This window comes from Citrus sinensis, chromosome 4 (assembly GCF_022201045.2).
Source record: "Citrus sinensis cultivar Valencia sweet orange chromosome 4, DVS_A1.0, whole genome shotgun sequence".
NCBI lineage: Eukaryota > Viridiplantae > Streptophyta > Magnoliopsida > Sapindales > Rutaceae > Citrus > Citrus sinensis.
Window position 1 is genome coordinate 23,544,261 of NC_068559.1, and position 18,283 is coordinate 23,562,543.

Genomic DNA, 18,283 nt, shown 5'->3' on the forward strand with positions numbered 1-18,283 from the left:
AATTAATACTTATTATTATTGCTAGTAGTATTAACAACAACAACAATTTATTATTATTATTATTATTATTATTATTATTATTATTATGATGATGATGATGATGATGATGATGATGAACAATAAATTTTTCATAATAATAATATATAACCAAAGATAAAATGAGAATTTAAATGTTTAAGTGGGATAACATAGCCACTTTAGGGAACGAGATTCAAATTCCCACATCCTCTCATAGGAACGAGAACTTTATTAATCATTTTCAATTTTAGGTGGAGTCCGCTATTTTGATTCTAATTACATTTTTTATTTAAATAAGGAAACACATTATTCACTTCCATTTCTTGATTCTCATTCTCATTCACAATAAATAAACATACCATAAGTTTACTATTTAATTGAAAGTTTTATCGAAATATTTTTAAGATATTCCATAATTAAAAAAAAAAAAGGATGGCAAAGGTAACTTGATAGATTTTTTTTTTTTTTTTTTTTGGTTTTGAATTGCTGCGATCTATTGTCTACTGAAAATATAGATATACATATTTATACTAAAGCCCACAAATCTACCGATATTTTATTGGAAATTTATTTCTATCAACAACGATCGGTCAGATATCTACTGTTATTCTTCATTTTGTAGAAAAAGGAAAAAAAAAAAATAGTCATTATGGAGGCATGGAGCCTCAAAATGGTGTTCTTAATAAAAAGAGATTTTGTTGAAGTCAGTGTATGTTCAAATAACCATAAAGCGCTATGCTCAACTTCGTAGATATTGCAACACTATCACGGTGCACCATATTGACTCTTAAAATTGAATTTCTCTGGAAAGATGGCAGGGACCTTTATTCATTCATTTTTTCAGCTAAATTAGAACTATAGCCAATCAATCAATGAAACAAGCTGATAAGACAATTCAGTAGAACGAACCACAATATTCAGCAACTTTGTCTAAAGTCGTTGTCAAAAAAATACACAGCAATCAGTACATGAAATCACTGTGCGGTATTATTGGGGAGAAGAATCGGATCAGCACGAAGGTAATCATGCAGCAATAATGAAACTGGGACCTATTGGTATAAATATGTGGTGCCATTTTACATGCGCTGAATTCTGAATTTACAACATACATATGCTTGGAATGCCGCAAAAATGGTTATGATACATTGGCAGGCATAAGCTTTTGTTTGTCGATAAGGATAAAGAATGAGATACATTGTATTCTTCAGACTCTGATTATCAAGAGACACCCCCCTCCCTTGGGATGCAATCATTGGAAAGAAGCCAAACCAACCAATTCCTCTTTTGGTAAAACCATCAGTACAGCTCACCTTTAATTTCAGCTATTTGTACCATCACATCGGGATCACCGTCTATGCCCAATTAGTGAGTGACAGACTTTCAACTTTTGGTACTCTTTTTACTTTGGAAGCGATGTTAACGGGGATTGAGAGGAAGTGTCGGCAATCCTTTGGCATGTTGGCTCTCCATTTCCAGAAGCATCAAGGATTTCTGCCTCTGGTATCTGTTTCTCTTAGCCGAGAGTGCTGGAACATAATCATATGAAATTCAAAATTGAACTGTCAGGAATAAAGAATAAAGAATAGATACACAAGATTCATTGAAATAATTAAGCAATTCATCATCTGATATCTGCTAATTCTATTTGAATTTCTTTACAAAAACCAAAATAGGAGAAATGAATTCTTATTCTTCTATGTATTACTATCTGTTCAGGTATCCATTCTAATTTTAATCCTGGATTGAATAATCATTATCTTAAGATGCTGTCGTACTGTTAACAGAATATTTTTGAATAATCATTATCTTAAGATGCTGTCATATTGTTAACAGAATATTTCAAGTGATTAATTGTAGAATTTAAGCTTCTCCATATGCTTCACATTCTAGCAATTTAAGCATTAGAGAGTAATAATAGTCCACAAGTGCTGATTTTGTGACATTGGACTTTAATATTTAAGACAAACTTATTAGGCCTATTCTGCGCGCATGTTCACCAAATGATAGTACAAGTTTTAATTACGATATATTAATGAACAGCAAAGCAAAAAAACTGACAAGCTCGAACTTCTTGGAGATCATACTTACACATTAAATCTTGTGGTAGACCAAAGTCATAATCATTCCTACCCCGTCTGATGCAGCATATATACACCACTAGCAAAACCCCAGAGAAAAGCACAAGGGATGATATCACTATTGCAATTTTTCCACCCTTAGATAAGCCTCCATTTTCCCAGAATAGAGGACATGATGGCAAAGAAGGTGCACCACACAAACCTTTGTTACCTGAAAGGCTGAGAAGAGACATTGTGTAGTACGAGTTAGAAACTAATATAAAATTAGTTTCAGAAATTCATAGAGTAGCATAGAGTCACATCTCAAGACGTGTAAATAAAGCAAAATTTTAATAAGTAAATAGCCAGGAGAGAAAATTCAACTTTGAGACCGCCAAATTGTGAGCCTGTTTGGTATAAAGGTGTTGTGGCATTCTGCTTTTTTTTTAAAAAAAAAAAACAAAAAAAAAAACTTGTCTCTGTGATTAAAGTTGATAGCGTGGGGTAAATATGATTTAATGATGTTATAGGATTTGCATCATATAAGTGCGAGATAAAATTAACATAGTTTTATCATATAAGTATCGGATAAAATTAATGTACCTCCCAAACCACAACAATAAGTATTTACCAAATGATTTAAAGTTGTAGCTTCCAAAAACAATACCAAGCAGTCCTCATTTTCAACACAATTCTCCAGACACTATTTGGGGCAGGGTTGGGTGTGGTGTGGAGGGTGTTGCGGTTGGGTGGGGAGTGGGTGAAAGCCAATCAGCTTATATAACAACAGAGCAACATGGGAAAAACCAGGAAAAATTTGACAAAAAAGGAACAAAACAATGAATAATGATGTCAAAGGTAAAGTCAATACTGAACTACATTCAGCAATTTGGAGTTTTAACATACTCAAAAGCTCCACCATGCACACCAATTGAGTAAAGTTCCTCTGGTACTCGCCCTTCCAACAAGTTATTGTTCAGTAGACTGAAACACAACCAAAAGGTGGAGTTAAAGCATAAGCTATAAAACAGTCATTGAAAACATGATAACAATCAATAAGATGGTTTACATTTACCAATAGAAAAAATTACAGGCATTATCTTTTAAAGCAATGACTGTTGGCACCATATTAGGAATTTAAACTAGAAGTTGTGGAGATCAAAATGTTAAAATCAAAGTTAGAAAAAATGAAATGAAGTACACCCAACATAGATTAAATTATTCGACTCATCAAATACATAAGCTTAGGATGTATATGTATACAGGAAAATTTCACCTACTACGAATCTGAACTGGAAAACACATTGAAGCACAGCTCAGGAATACATTTTACTAAGTAAAAAGTGAATAAAAAATGGTCGAAAATTTGAATCATGCAGAATTCTTACACAAGCTGCAGCTTTGAAGAAGAAGTTAGACTATCTGGTATCGACCCTGTGAACTGATTGTCTGACAAATCCCTGAAAAGTATTAAGACAAAAACTATTACTAAAAATGTCAACAGTTATAATTTCAACTGACTTTGATAAGGCATTATATTTGAAAGTCGAGAAAATGGAATGAAGAATTTTCCAACAACTGTAGACTGAAAGGATGATGATGGCAAATTTATTTATAAATGAAAACATCAAGCGAACAAAAGAACTTTTTAAGCCTTAGGAGGAAAGGAATAACTAACTGGAAGTAGAATGGTTCATGTTAGACTTAAGATGTGATTGCAAAAGCACATCAGACTTGTCACATCACAAGCATACAGGGATAGGTTTAGCCCCAACTATCAACCAGAAACCCACAATGAATGAGCGAACTAGCATACTCTTTTAAAGATAGGTAGGAATTTAGGATAAAAAAGGGAATGTATCCTGAGGAAATTAGATGCATGAAGTAGAAAATGGATATTCAGAAATACTCAGGGGTATCTAGTATGCTTCCCATATACTAGGTCGTGCTCTCATACATATTAAATAATTTTCCTTTATTTCTTATTTTCCTGTTGAGATAAAACCAGCTTTATAAGCTATAATGAAAATGAAAAGATAATTCACAGCTGACAAATGTAGGAGTTTAATTAAATAATTTTCTATACGGAAATCAGTAAATCACAAGCAGTTATCGACAAGCAGATATCATTCTTATTAATAATTCAAAACAATAACCATAACCAGGTACTAAAAACACTGTGCCACTTACAGTCGTACAAGAGACTGTTGACCCAGCCCTGATGGTAGGGTACCTCCTAATGAATTAGTACTTAAGTTCCTGCAAAAAGAGGATAAATTTTTCTAAATGATCAAACTGATTCAGATGATAATCATAATTTTTATCAAATTGATTCAGATGATATCATAATTTTTTAGCCAAAAGTAATTGTAAAAGTTCCTATGAAAAAAGATAACACCGTTGGTACAGAGTTAGGCAGACTTAGACATAGCCTTTGGATGCCAAAATATTCCATTCTAAAAAGTTCTCTCATCTACATTGAATTTTTGTAAACAAAAGGAAGAAGCATTGATGAATAACTTGAATGTGGAGGCATTAGAAAAAGAGGGTGGACAAGCAGAACTAGTCATGGTAAACTAGACAAAGTTGATCAAAAAGTCCTGATGCAAGCAGCTCACAAGCTCCATGATCTTGACTCATTTGCTAAATAAGATAAAAACGTGAGGAGCCAGAGCTCAGTTGACATGGGCTTTGAATCATATATATTTTCAAGTATAGACACTCATATAGACTACCATAAAGTTACACATGATTTTGTTAAAGCAAGAACAGTTTAAATTATACAGGTCTCTGAAATAGAGCCCAAGCTTAAACTCAAAGCCAAGGCAGCTCAAGCTTGGGTTTTCTTCAAGCTAAATTGAACCTATTTGTGGTAATTTAGGCTTTGTTATATTACAACTGAAGCTGAAGCATGTTCAGAAAGCTTGTCCAAGCTTAAGCTCAATAAAAGAATAACCACGTTAAGGTCCAACAAATGAAAGCTCATCATTGGCAGCCTTAGTTATATACATAGACGAATTAAAATGCCTAGAAGAATACCCACACGGGTATGGGCTTTTTAGCAGAGCTTTAATATGAAACTGAAAGTTGTTGTAATGGCAGTCTGGATAAATATTGGCCACTAATCCAATGATGGGTCAATTATGTGCTAATCAAAACCAATCACTATAAGAGTAAGGCCAACAAAGATTTGGTCAAATGCATAGCAAAAGTTAGGTATAGCCCAAAATATTGTGCTTAGGTATTGGAGCAACATTACCTAGCCTCCTCCATCCCTTGGGATCAACAAGGAATAGAATGCTGGATATGTGTGAGAAGAGACAGAATTCTATAACTTAGTTATCTATCTATGTGTCCCTATATGAAGCAGGGACCCATAAAATTGCAACTGGCAATAATAATATAGAATAAATAATTCAAGCTATGTTGAAACTAGATACCATAAGGGATCTTTAACAGATACAAAGTTGTCAGCTGTTACTTACAGGTTTACCAGGTTAGACAAGAGACTGATCTTGTCACTGATATATCCTTTCAAGCCTTGACTTCCAAGATCTCTGAAAATATGGATCAAAAAGTTATTTATAAACACAAATTCTCTCAAGTCATATGTACACAACGTTACAAAAAAAACCCCCAAAAATAAATAAAAATAAACCAAAAGAGTCCATTTTCCAGACAAACATTGCCAGCATCACATCACCATAAGGAGGAATTCCTACATTGTGATTCAGAAACATTTTGAAGTTTTAATGAATTTGTATGATACAGGAAAATGAGGCTTAAGTAGAACTACAAATACTAAAGAACAGAAAAAATTATAATTGGTGAAGTATCATCATCAACATTATGATAGGAGGGAAAGAGGGTAAACAAGAAAAATGGGAAGAGAGGCCATCTTTGTTCTGCCCATTGGGTCAATTGGACTGAAATGATAGGATAAGAAAGTGCTGTCACTCTTCACCATTTACATGCTCTAAGAAGGACACTACAGGTTAAATAGATTACCATACCCTTATGTGTTGAAGTTTAATATATTTATGTATATTTGTGAATATGAGAATGCAGTAGAAACATAAACTAATACTCCTCCGTCCATAGGTCCTTTTTGTTTGTTCATTAAAAGTTCATTCACCAAACAATTTAGTTTTACATTACTTCCCAGTTCACATTCCATTCTTTACAACCAAACAGGAAAAATGGTCGCTGCTTCACCCTTCCACTTTCCTTTACTCATAAATTCCTCTGACTCTTCCCTCACAGATCCTATTTTGTTTGTTCATTCAAAGTTTATTAAAGAAACAATTTAGTTTTATGGTAGTTCCCAATTCACATTCTATTCTTTCCACCTAAACAGGAGAAGTGGTCGCTCTTTTACCCTTCCTCTTTCCTTCGCTCATATTTCCCTCTGGCTTAATGAAGGGTAGATTCATAAAGATTTCCTCGGCAATGTTTAAATCAGGGAACATATTAAATTGGAATAATGTGTAAAGAGAAGATATGTACTAAAGGAAAAGAAGTTTAACGAAGATAGAAAAAGCTGCCCACAAAAAAAAAGGGCCTGCCTCTAAATGCTCCTAAAAGAACAAAAAGACATAACAGAAGTATGCCAGAGAGAAAATAAGGACTATAAAGCATCCATAATACTACTCTGCCACGGAAAACTATTCCTTCCATTTATGCCAAATAATTGTTTTTGCTATTGTTAAGGGTCTGAATTTCCTGCTCTCTGCACTAATTACCCAACTTGTCTTGGAAATAGTACTTTTTTAACTTTTTTTCTTTCAACAAAATGATTTTTCTTCAACGAAAAAATCGGTTGCATTATGTCAAATAGTTTGTATGTTCAACACTAACATTAAGAGGATGACATAAAGAAGATAGCTTACATTTGAGATATCACAAGGGCAGTTTCATCCTTGTTAGGATGGCATGTAATTCCCTCCCAAGCATCCCAATTTGTAGGAGCACAAGGATCACCATTCCAACCCATTCTGTCAGGAACACGAAGCGACTCTTTCAATGCTCTCATAGCAATCACTACAGAAACAAACACAAAGTAAGCAAGCTTCATAATTTAAAATAGAAGCTACCTACATCCCATATTTTCTTGTTCCCTCTCGTTTACTCCACAAATGTCATCCCCAACATTACTAATTCTGCTTTCCCTATCATTCCAAAGCCAAAAGAAAAAGAAAAAGCAAATCTATAAAGATTATAATCTAGAGTGTCTGTAAATCTCAAAACTGCAACAATGGCAAAATAAGAACGAAAGTTCATTAAGGTTGAATCCTCTACTGTAAATAAATATTTCCCTTCTGGTACATCGCCCCAGCAGCTGAACAAACCACAAAAAATTCTTTTAAAAGAATCCAAAAATGTAAAAGGCATGCAATTCAAAGGAGCCATATTTGTTAATCAGGCAACATTATCAGCAAGTTTTAGTATTGGTGACAAAGTATTCCAAATAAAATGTTTTAAAGCTCCCCATATCTAGAAACTACAAAATTTAGCTTCTCATATAACTAAGCTACTGAATAGGCAAAGATTTTTTTTTTTTTTCCGTTTCTATTTCTATAAGCCATCTAATGAATAAAATGGTAACTTGCGGCTGAACATATCATCATCCATAAAGAGCAGTTCTCTGTTTCTAGAAGGAAAAAAAAAAAAAAATTCAAGAACTACCTTGCTCTGGCACAGTGGAGAGATCATTGGGGACCAAGGCATAATTCTCAAGCCCGCTGATCAATGCCGCCCCAACAACCGGCACCAACTTCACCGTCAACTCAGTACTGCTCAAATTCTTTGCCACATAATGCCAACTATAAGCGGCAAAGCTCCCCACTGAATGAAATATATCCACACGAGTCACATTCTTGTCATTCACCAGTATATCAAACACTCTCTGCCCAGCCTTCGTGACGCTTGAATCAATCTCCGCAAAGTGAAACCAAATCAAATAGTCCAATTTCGCATCCACCGCCAGGTTGTATTGGATAGCCCCACTCGATACGATAGCTGTTTGATACAATTTCATTGGGTAATAGTTCGGAGGCTGATTGGTGTTGGTAATTCTTTCTCTAGTGGTAACGGATTTGATTGAAGATTTTGCATTCGGTGACCGTGATGCGGCCTCGGATTGCCAAGACCGTCCGAAATCATCGGCGTCTTTGCTGAAACCTGGGCCCCACTGGTTTGACCCGGAAGTCAACCGGCCGTAGTTGACAAGAATGTGGTTGTTGCCAATAGTGGCGGCGTCGTAAGACAAGGGATCGATTTGCTGAACTTCAAGGGAGGCAATGACGGGAGGATCAGTGGCAAAACTGTAAAAACACAAGTCAAGTTCACCGTCTTTAACGAAAGCGAAGAGATCGGAGTAAGCGCCGTCCCGAGCTAAGCCCTCGGGCCAAGGGGAGCGCCAGGAAAAGACTAGAGTGCCCTCGACGGAGACGTCGAAGCTGGGAGAGTGGGATTTGCCATCGTAATTGTCGTAAACGGTGAATGTGCGGATGTAGTAACGGCCGGGGGGCAAATTGGGGATTATGTAGCAGTTCTTCTTGCCGGAGGAGGGAGGGAAGTAGCGGAGAGTCTTCTCGTGAGGGAAGCGGAAGTGTAACGGCTCGGAGACAATCGAGGTGGCTCCGCTCGTGTAGTAGCGGTCGTCGGCCTGCCACGTGGTGTTGAAAGGATCCGTTGTCGACGTGGCACTGCCGCAATCTATGCGGTAGCTAGCTTCTGCAGAGAAAGTGTTATAAAAATCAGTTAAAATGAGTTAACAAGTAATGCGAATCAATGCAATGTTACTTACTGTATGGATATGACGAAGCTAGAGAGAGTGGAAGGAGGAGGAGGAGGAGGAGAGAGAGGAAGAAGGAGGAGGAGAGTGAGAGGAGGGACATGCTGACGTGGCGGTGGATGTAGTGTTACAGTAGTGCTGGTGGAGTTTAAGTGATTGCTTGGACATAAAACGGAAACAAGTGAGGACTTAATGTTATTAGCCTCCCAATTATAAGGCCAAAAAGAAAATGGGAAAAAGAAAAAAGGACAAATGAAAGTGGGGGCGAGATTAGCGGGGGGGGGGGAACGATGAATTGAAGGCGCTCGCTCTAGCTAGCTCTTTAGTGGAAAAAGTCAGTGAGAGATTTGCTTTGTTGAAATTAATGGTGTTTATCTTGGTGGAGGTTTGTCTTAGTGTGTGTTAGTAGCGAGCAGCAGATGGATGGAGTCAACTTCAATGAAAAATCGACTAAAACGAAATTTGCAGACGATGATCATTTGTTGATTAAAAAAGTGAAGATAAGGTGAAAGAGGTTGAGCACTGGGTGGGATTAGTTAACAGTGAAAGTGATGGGGGGAAAAAAATTAATTATTTTTGAAAACGAAAATTGGTTGCCAGCTTATTATGACGTCATCTTCTTTTCCGGAGGTCTTTCCTTTCTTCGGTGGGACATGTCTACGTTACAGACTCTGTTAGTAACAGACCTGTGATCTCAATCGTTGGATGTGGAGAGAAAAAGATGGAGGGTTGGCAAGCGGTCAGAAAATTAAGTGGAAATAAATTCCATAGCATAGGGAAACCGGTTTTAATGGTTAGTGTGCAACCGGATGTGAGAGGCAACAAAAGGCCACGTGGTTGGAGAAATTAACACCAGCATGTAACCTTTCTCATACGAATCTGAGCAGCATCTAACTGGACCTCGATATTGGCGACGAAGCACCGGCGATCAGATGTGAGGATCGGTGAGCCTATCTCCGATGCAGCCTCGATCGCTGAAACTGGACCACACACCGTGGATCCAAAGTCAGAAAATTTGCAGGAGATGCAACGTCGCCTCGCTTGCTATATCAGAGTGCAAATGAAATATCGAAACGCTGCAATCCTAGACCCACCCACATTTTTCCACTATCAAACGGCAAATATTTGGATTTTCAAAACACGGCCCATTAGAAACAGGCAAACAGCGCCCGTGCTCCAAATTCAGTGACGGGTTACCGGTCAGCGACCGGGAGAATTTCATTTTGTCACCGAAAGAAAACTGAAATGGCAGGTTCCATATATAATCTCCCATTCCATCCGCCGTCCACGTGCCACGCACCCATATATCATCTTGTCAACTCACAGTCTGTTACTAACTGAGTCTGTAACGCAGACAAGTCCTCTTCGGTGTTGTATTTTTTATATGTAAGACGTGGCATCCATGCACGAGATTCGCTATTAATATTTTTTCCTTCACGGCACAGCAGCGAATTAACGGGCCGGGTATCTGCTGGCCCTCTTTTTCTTTTTCTTTTTTTTTTGGCGATTTATTTTTTTTAAATATTAAGATATAAATTAATTTTTTGTAGTCCCCAAAGGACGGCATTTATGTCAAAAATCTCACTATAAAACAGTTTCAAATGCATGAAGAAAATCTGACCCAAAAAAAAAAGTATTAATAATATTTAAGGCTAAAAAAATCCCACTTCTTCCCTCTCCCGTCATGTCGATTAGAGTAGACTTTTAAAAAAATTTTTAGCTAAATTTAGATTTAAATATTTACTATATCCAAGGGTTTAGATCTCAGTAGATTTAATATAATATCATTGTTAAGAGAAACTTAAAATAGTTCAAGAACCTCTAAATCTTATAAGAGATAAAGACTCGTTTTTTTTCCATTTATGTAAAAAGAACATAGAGTTATGAGGGAGTTTTATTTATCTGTTAGCTTTGGACATTGTTAAATAGGGTCATGATGCTATGTTATATATGATGTAACATACAATAATTATTAAATTGTCACCCAAAATTAAAAATTTAACAGTATACGAAACAATTAAATTATTATAAGTGATAACTCATCAATTTATTATTTGTTACATATAATATAACATAATTAAATCATCATACAAAATCGTCACTACTTGACGGTACCTTTATAACTAAAAATCTTTATAATTTGCCGACGTCAAAAATAAAGCATAAAGACAAAAGCAAAGAGCAGCGGTTGGAGACGGTTGGCCAATTATTTCTACCCTTCAGTATCCGCAATTTATTTATGGATTGCTTTCCCATCTCCTTCCTTATAGGCAAAATTTTAGCTACATTTGCGGGAAAAAAAAAAATTACCCATTATAAAAATATCATGTGACGACATCATTGTCTACTTGCTTTGAGCCTAAGAGGTGGAATTTGAAAAACAATAATAGTAGTAGTCGTAATAATAATAATAATAATAATAATGATGATAATTAAGGTAAAATAATCAAAGGGGTGGTTTGATTTAATTAAATGGGATTCCAAACTACTCGATTGACAATGTTTCCAATTCCTATCGCAGTTGATGAATGGCAAGTAAGCTTAAGTAAAGTTATCGCCCGTGACATGCTGATGTTGTTTTCTGACTGAGAATTATTCGGTAGACGCACATGTATGGACAAATGAACAAGTCAAAATATCTTCTTTTTTTTTTTTTTTCTTGTGGCTAAATATAAGTTTTATTTTGCTTTATATTCATTTCATCTAGCAATTAGAAATTTATTACTTGAGGTTTAGGTATCCACACATATCGTAGCAGAGTTACTATTAAATTGCTTTCTGTCTAGTTTGTTATTATTTATCTCTCAACTTTCACCAACTCTTTCCCATAGTAAAGTAGTATCAGCTAGCCAACTACAAAACAGAATCATTACTCGCAATAATAATATGCTTATTGAAATATTAAATTTGTATGTTGAATGTGAGTGTCACCAATTAATGATTGTATTTTGTTTATTGTGTAATAACTGATTTTTTTATTATATATTATTACTAATGAGTTTATTTCACATAACTAATGAATAAAAGATACACCAACACTATGGGTTCTTAGATATAAAATATATTGTTTAACTTTGTAAACTTATCATTACTTAATATTAGTATGATTATAAAATATTTCTCTCTCTCTCTCTCTCTCTCTCTCTCTTTTGTTACCTTGATTCTAGCTAGTGCTTGAACTCAAAAATAAATCAAACTGATAGCTCATCTTTAGTTTTTAGATCCGAATGATATATAAAATTAAATTAGGAATTTAATTAAAATAATTTGTGCACTCATGGATGTAAGTTGGAGCGTTTTTAGATCCTATATATAGTTTTTGTGTGTGATTGGTGAGATTGAAAGTGTGAGACAATTTAGAGAATTACGAAAGAATTAAGATTTATTTTTTGCTAAGTAAAGAATTGATGGTCAAGATTTATTTTGTATTTTTATTTTACCGTTGATTCAGTACTCAATAAAAACTCAACTAAACACTAGATCGCTGTCTATTTTGAAAAGGGTGAGAGGTTATTGGATTTTGAGATCTTCATCAAAGCTTAATAGTTTACCAACTATCTAGATTTTCAACCCGTAAATTTTGGAAATAGTTGAATTACTCGTAACCATATGAGTATAAGCTATGTATATTGCCATTTCGGCTTCAAATTTGTCAACAGAGCACAGTTAAGAGCTCCCATCATCGGGGTCAGTGGCGCTGAATAGTCAAAACTAATATGGAGAAAAGTTAGGAAACTACATTAGATACGTACAAGTCAAACGTTGTAGAAATATAACGGTGAAATTCGGTACATTAGTTTAAGCCATGAATTGAGGCTGGACATGTGCTGTGCCGCTGATTATGAGGGCGAGTACTGCTTAACTGCTTAGCCAAAATTTCTTCCCTTCTGTGAATATGACGCCATTATTAGTAGATGCTTATAGAGAGGTATTATCAATTATTATTATTACGATGATGAAATCCCAGGGCCACTGCATGCCCCGAAATCAAACGGTCGTCCAGAAACAAGAGAGCTACCCTTTCGGTTGATCTTTATGCGAAACTGATAATAACCATCTGCATTTTAGCCTTTTCTTTGCCCCTCATAAAATATCAGGGTAATGAACCACGACTGGGAAAAGCCAATTGCAGTGTGAAAAGAAAAGAAAATGCCCGCTTTGAAAACACCTGGTGCCAAAGGGCCATTTGCAGACGGACACAGATATAGATAAAAAGAAATATGGTGGAAGCTTTTCGATGTTGGCCATTAGAGAAATATTGAATTTTGACGCGACCAACTTTATTGAGACCCCCATTTACATTTTCTTTATGTGGATGCCTCACCTACTTCCTCAAATGTATTATGTATGCATGGCGCATCAAATATTATTACATTATATATATGTAGCTAAATAATAAATCCCATTTCTTTTTTTCCTACCCCCAATCGAAATTGGCTAAATCTACACCTGCCAAGCTAATGGGCCTTAAGAAAATGGGAAATGGCCTGGGTAGTGGGATTTGGAATTGGGAACCCATCACTTAAACTTTAGCATTTCTTACGCAGTCCGTCTCTCTATGGAACCCACCGGTCCATCTTGACGTCTACTCATTCATTGGCGTTTTGCAAACTGCAAAAGAAGGTGCATGGGGCAATACCGCATTCTAATAACACAAACTAGTGTTGTGTCCATTTATGAGGACCAGCAAATTTTAAATGAATAAGCCACGACAAAATAATGATTTTTCTTCTTCTTTTTCTTTTTTTGTCTTTTAATCAGTTTTAAGGATTTTTGGCAAAAAAATGTAAAAATTATTGAAGAAAATTCCAAAGATTCAAAAAAAAAAAAAAAGAAAAGAAAAGATAAATATCCTTTGTCACGGGTTTTTCATACTTTTGTTCTCTTCTTAATTTTCTATGAGCACATGTCTAAATTGACTTAAAACTTTTAGTAAGTTTGCCAATGGGTTATAGGAATAGGCTAAAATTGAAATGGATTGTGATGGAAATAAGAAACGAAAACCAAAATAAATTGTTTATTTTAAATCAAAATTGAAATGAGTTGTATTACCATTGATTTACTTACTTTATCTTATAACGGGAATAGATTGCATGTTACTAAAATAATATTAATTGATTATTATCATTATTTATTATGATAATTTTGATTATCATCGTCATCCTCTAAAATAATATTGTTAACACCAACAAAAACAATAATAACAATAAAAATAATGAATGTTGTTGTTTTATTATTATTATTATTATTAAACGGGATAAAAATAATTTTTAATTTTCATTATAAATATCAATTGACTCTTCATTCTCATTTCTTATTCTCATTCTCACTTAACACCTCTACCATAAAAATTGAATTCACATTCTTCATTCTTAATTTTATGAGATCCACTTCAATTTCATTTCCATTCATTCATGTTATTATCTTTTGTATTTTTAGTAAATAAATAAATAAACATTTTATCCACAAAAAATAAAATAAATGAACATTATCAACGATTCTCATCCCGTCTATTCTCACTGTTAGTTGAGATTGACTATACGTCATTTATTTTAATTCCTAATGATTCGTGGCCAGCTGTTTTTCCCTCCCTAGCCAATATAAATTGTCTCGACACCTTCGAGTCCAACGCCCGTATAAATTTTGCCAAATCGTTAGTGACGAGGCAGCTCCGCGTTTGTTCATTTAAGCATGCTAGTCACTTCGACTCGATTGAAAAATTTAGCCAATCAAGCTTTGATAAAGCGCTGCGCAACCGCTTTTAATTATTGAAACAAATTTCTTGAAAGAATTTTGCATAACTGATTGTCTTTTTGTAGTTAATTGGTGAATTTTTTATGATCACCCTCAACTTTTCTTTTCTTTTTTTTCCCCCCTCTTTCCTTCAGGCTTCAGCCCTAAACCCAATCAAAATGCTGCCGCAGCAAGTTTTACGGAAGTCTAAATTCATAATATTGAGGAGCTCAAGATCCGATTGAGGAAGTTTAAGGCACATCAGCGCTAATAGAAGTATACAACTAATAAATGTGTATCACATATAAATAAATTTAATATAATATTATTATTTTTATTTAGTTATTGTACGGTTGATGTGATACTTTTGATATTTTAAAATTTCTCTCATGTAAAATAAAAGGCATCATATTGAAGTACAAAATTAGGCATTATAAATGTTGCTACTAAATAATACACAAATCAATTTGCAAAGCAATCTTTTTTTATTGGGAGCCACAAATTGAAACATAGCAAGACGAAGAATATGAATTCTAGATGTGAACTCGAACTCATTAAGAAATTTTACTACCCAACCAGTGGGCTCAGTCATCTTATGTAATTAGAACTCAACAACCATTTCATATCTTTTGTAACATGCAAAAAGCACTGCAATTTTATCATATAAATTGTGAGACTTAATTTTTTCCTTAATTATGAAAAATAATTGAGTGAAGGCATAATAAAATTAATAATAAAAATAATTTTTTCATTAAGGCACGTTCTTCGAATATTAAAGATAATAAAATTTAGGTAGTGTTATATAAGATTTAATATAAATTAATACTAGTAATTATAAATATTAATAATAATATGATATTAATGTTAATAGTAATCTCATGTAATATGAATTTTAGCGTGAACAATAATTTCATATAATATAATAAAAAAAATTACCGTATAAATTGAAGTATTGTTGAAGCTTAGGCTGCCTAGGATCTGATTCATTTATTTCAATCATTTAATTATCTCAGAAAACTTGGATCAAACGCTACATGTAAAAGCATCGAGCTCCAAACTCAATCAATCGAATTTGAGGGTTCCCTTGTCCGAGACAAATGAATCTCCCCATCTACGGTGTCACATTCCTCAAAACTGATCCAACGGTGTGGATCAATCTGAGTAGCTAATTTACCTGACAAGCGACCTTAATTAATTAGCGACAAAAATTTACGAGACATGGGTAATTGCTGAATAAGACGGTAGGTACGACACATTGATTACGATCACGTACCGTATGTCTACTCACAAATTGCCACGTGAACATCACATTCCACTCTTCTGTTGCTCTAAGCAACATTCGCCTTCATTCTGTTACCCGATTTTCGAATTAGACCGTGCGTACACGAGGTAAAGTTGCGTCTGAGAACATCTTTGTTCTATACCGACACCCTCACGTTAATTACAAATTGTAGTAAAATCACCACCGCTGGTGCCGCTGTGTCGTTAGTGACCCCAGTAATTTAACACTAAATAACATCTGATGTACGGATCTCAGGGTACGGTGACAGATATCCATAACGTGCAATCACCACCACAGGATCATCACAGTCTATTTAATTCTTGTGAACACATATGATCTCACAAGACAAGATAAAGAACGCGTCGTTGCCAGCCTGGCTTGGTCCACACTCTCTCACTCCGTCCTTCTATTCCTTCTCACCCCTTATCTTTCTTTCATTTTTGTCTAAACAAAAGCCTCACAACCCAGAAAAAATAGGGAAAAAAAAAAAAAAAAACTCTCACTCTTGCTTGCTCGCACTTCACTATGAGACTAAAATTTGAGTCTCGTTTGTTGATATTTTTTACTATAATTTTCCCCGCAATCTCAGGCGAGCTTCCTCGGTTTAGAGAAGCACCGGCATTTCGAAACGGCAGAGAATGTCCGAAAGCGACATGGTCTGCGCTGGACAGAAGATCTCACAATCCATCAATCATCCACATATCCATGACTCTCGACTCGACGTACCTCCGCGGCTCAGTCGCCGGCGTCTTCTCCGTCCTTCAACACGCCACGTGTCCCGAAAACATCGTCTTCCACTTCATCAGCACGCAGCGGCAGCGACTCGAGCTGAGCCGCACGATCACCGCCACATTCCCTTACCTAAACTTCGAAATCTATCGCTTCGACACCAATCTAGTGAAAGGCAAGATCTCGTACTCGATTCGTCAAGCGTTGGATCAGCCGTTGAATTACGCTAGAATCTACCTGGCCGATCTTTTGCCGTTGACCGTTGGCCGCATTATTTACTTTGACTCGGACCTCATAGTGGTCGATGACGTGGCAAAATTGTGGAGCATCAATTTGAGAGGACGCGTGCTTGGTGCGCCGGAGTACTGTCACGCTAACTTTACCAACTATTTCACGTCAAAGTTCTGGTCGAACCCTGTGTTTTCCGGGACCGTTAAAGGGAGGAGGCCGTGTTATTTTAACACGGGAGTGATGGTGATTGATTTGAGGAAATGGAGAGAAGGAAGGTACACAGAGAAATTGGAGTACTGGATGAGAGTGCAAAAGAAGTACAGAATTTACGAGCTGGGTTCGTTGCCTCCGTTTCTGCTCGTGTTTGCAGGTGACGTGGAAGGCGTGGAGCACAGGTGGAACCAGCACGGGCTTGGCGGGGACAATCTGGAAGGCCTGTGTAGGAATCTGCACCCGGGTCCAGTGAGTTTGCTTCACTGGAGTGGCAAAGGGAAGCCCTGGCTGAGGATTGACTCGAAGAAGCCGTGTCCGTTGGATTCGTTGTGGGCCCCGTATGACCTGTTTCGTCACAAGTCCTTGTTCTCTGATAGCTGATAAAAAAAGGGGAGTTTCGGGGTTTACGACAACAAGGGGCCGTTAAAGAGGGGCGTGATTAAGGGCTGTGATTCGGTGGGTGGATCGTGGAAGGACTGATGATCGCTAGCTGATCAATTGATGACGATCGGCATGCATGCATTTGTATGTGGTAAATGTAGCGGTGTGAGTGGCACTAGTAGTAGGTGGGAGAATGGGAGATTCGATGATGATCGATGTATGTAGAGCGTTTTTGTTTTGTTTGGTTTGTTGATAATATTAATAGGAAAAGGGGTGTGGAAGGTTTCAATCTAGGTGGTTCTACTTTCGCTTTTCTATTTTTCCTTTTTTTTTTTTCTTTTTTCTCCATACATTATTTGATTAAAGTTCGTTTGTATGTTTGCTAGATGATGTATGTACATGTAATGTGGATTCTCTGATCCCAATATGACAAATGGAGGCCATCAAAAATTTCATCTTGCCACTCGTAGCTACGCTTTATCTTTTTCCAAAAATCAGCAAATGATTGATAATTGACCGGGGTTGTGCTACTATATAGTGTATAAGTGGGTGCGCGCGCCAAAGAACCAAATGACAGTGTCTAAAATTGCCCTAAGTTACATGTTTTTTTTTTTAGCTAGCTCAAATCTCAATGGTACATGCTGCAACAATTGTGACGAAGGACCCAAGACGTGGGAAAGCTGCAGGTTGCAACAAGCAAATTACGGCGTCCTTATAAATGCATGGGCCCTTCTTGGCGCATTGCAAGTGCGTACTGGTTACTGAATTGGGATAGGTTATAATGGTGAGTTTTCTGCCTGAAAGCTTTTTTCTTCTGTTAGAAATTAGAAATCCCTTCAAATT

General features: G+C 36.0%; 2 protein-coding genes across 2 annotated transcripts; one reads left to right on the plus strand and one right to left on the minus strand.

Moving 5' to 3' along the window:
• Positions 1-1,052: 1,052 nt before the first annotated feature.
• LOC102622880 (receptor-like protein 4) lies at positions 1,053-9,416 on the minus strand. The gene is made up of 9 exons (XM_006484349.4): positions 8,884-9,416; positions 7,761-8,810; positions 6,965-7,115; positions 5,561-5,632; positions 4,266-4,334; positions 3,464-3,535; positions 2,982-3,059; positions 2,107-2,315; positions 1,053-1,544 (listed from the first exon to the last, which is right to left on the minus strand). Exons 1-9 carry the CDS (start codon positions 8,972-8,974, stop codon positions 1,435-1,437), a joined length of 1,902 nt encoding a protein of 633 aa, XP_006484412.1. The 5' UTR covers positions 8,975-9,416; the 3' UTR covers positions 1,053-1,434.
• Positions 9,417-16,270: 6,854 nt separating this feature from the next.
• Positions 16,271-17,909, plus strand: LOC102622587 (probable galacturonosyltransferase-like 3). The gene has a single exon (XM_006484348.4). The coding sequence runs from the start codon at positions 16,412-16,414 to the stop codon at positions 17,438-17,440; it is 1,029 nt and encodes a 342-aa protein (XP_006484411.1). The 5' UTR covers positions 16,271-16,411; the 3' UTR covers positions 17,441-17,909.
• The last annotated feature ends 374 nt before the right edge of the window (positions 17,910-18,283 follow it).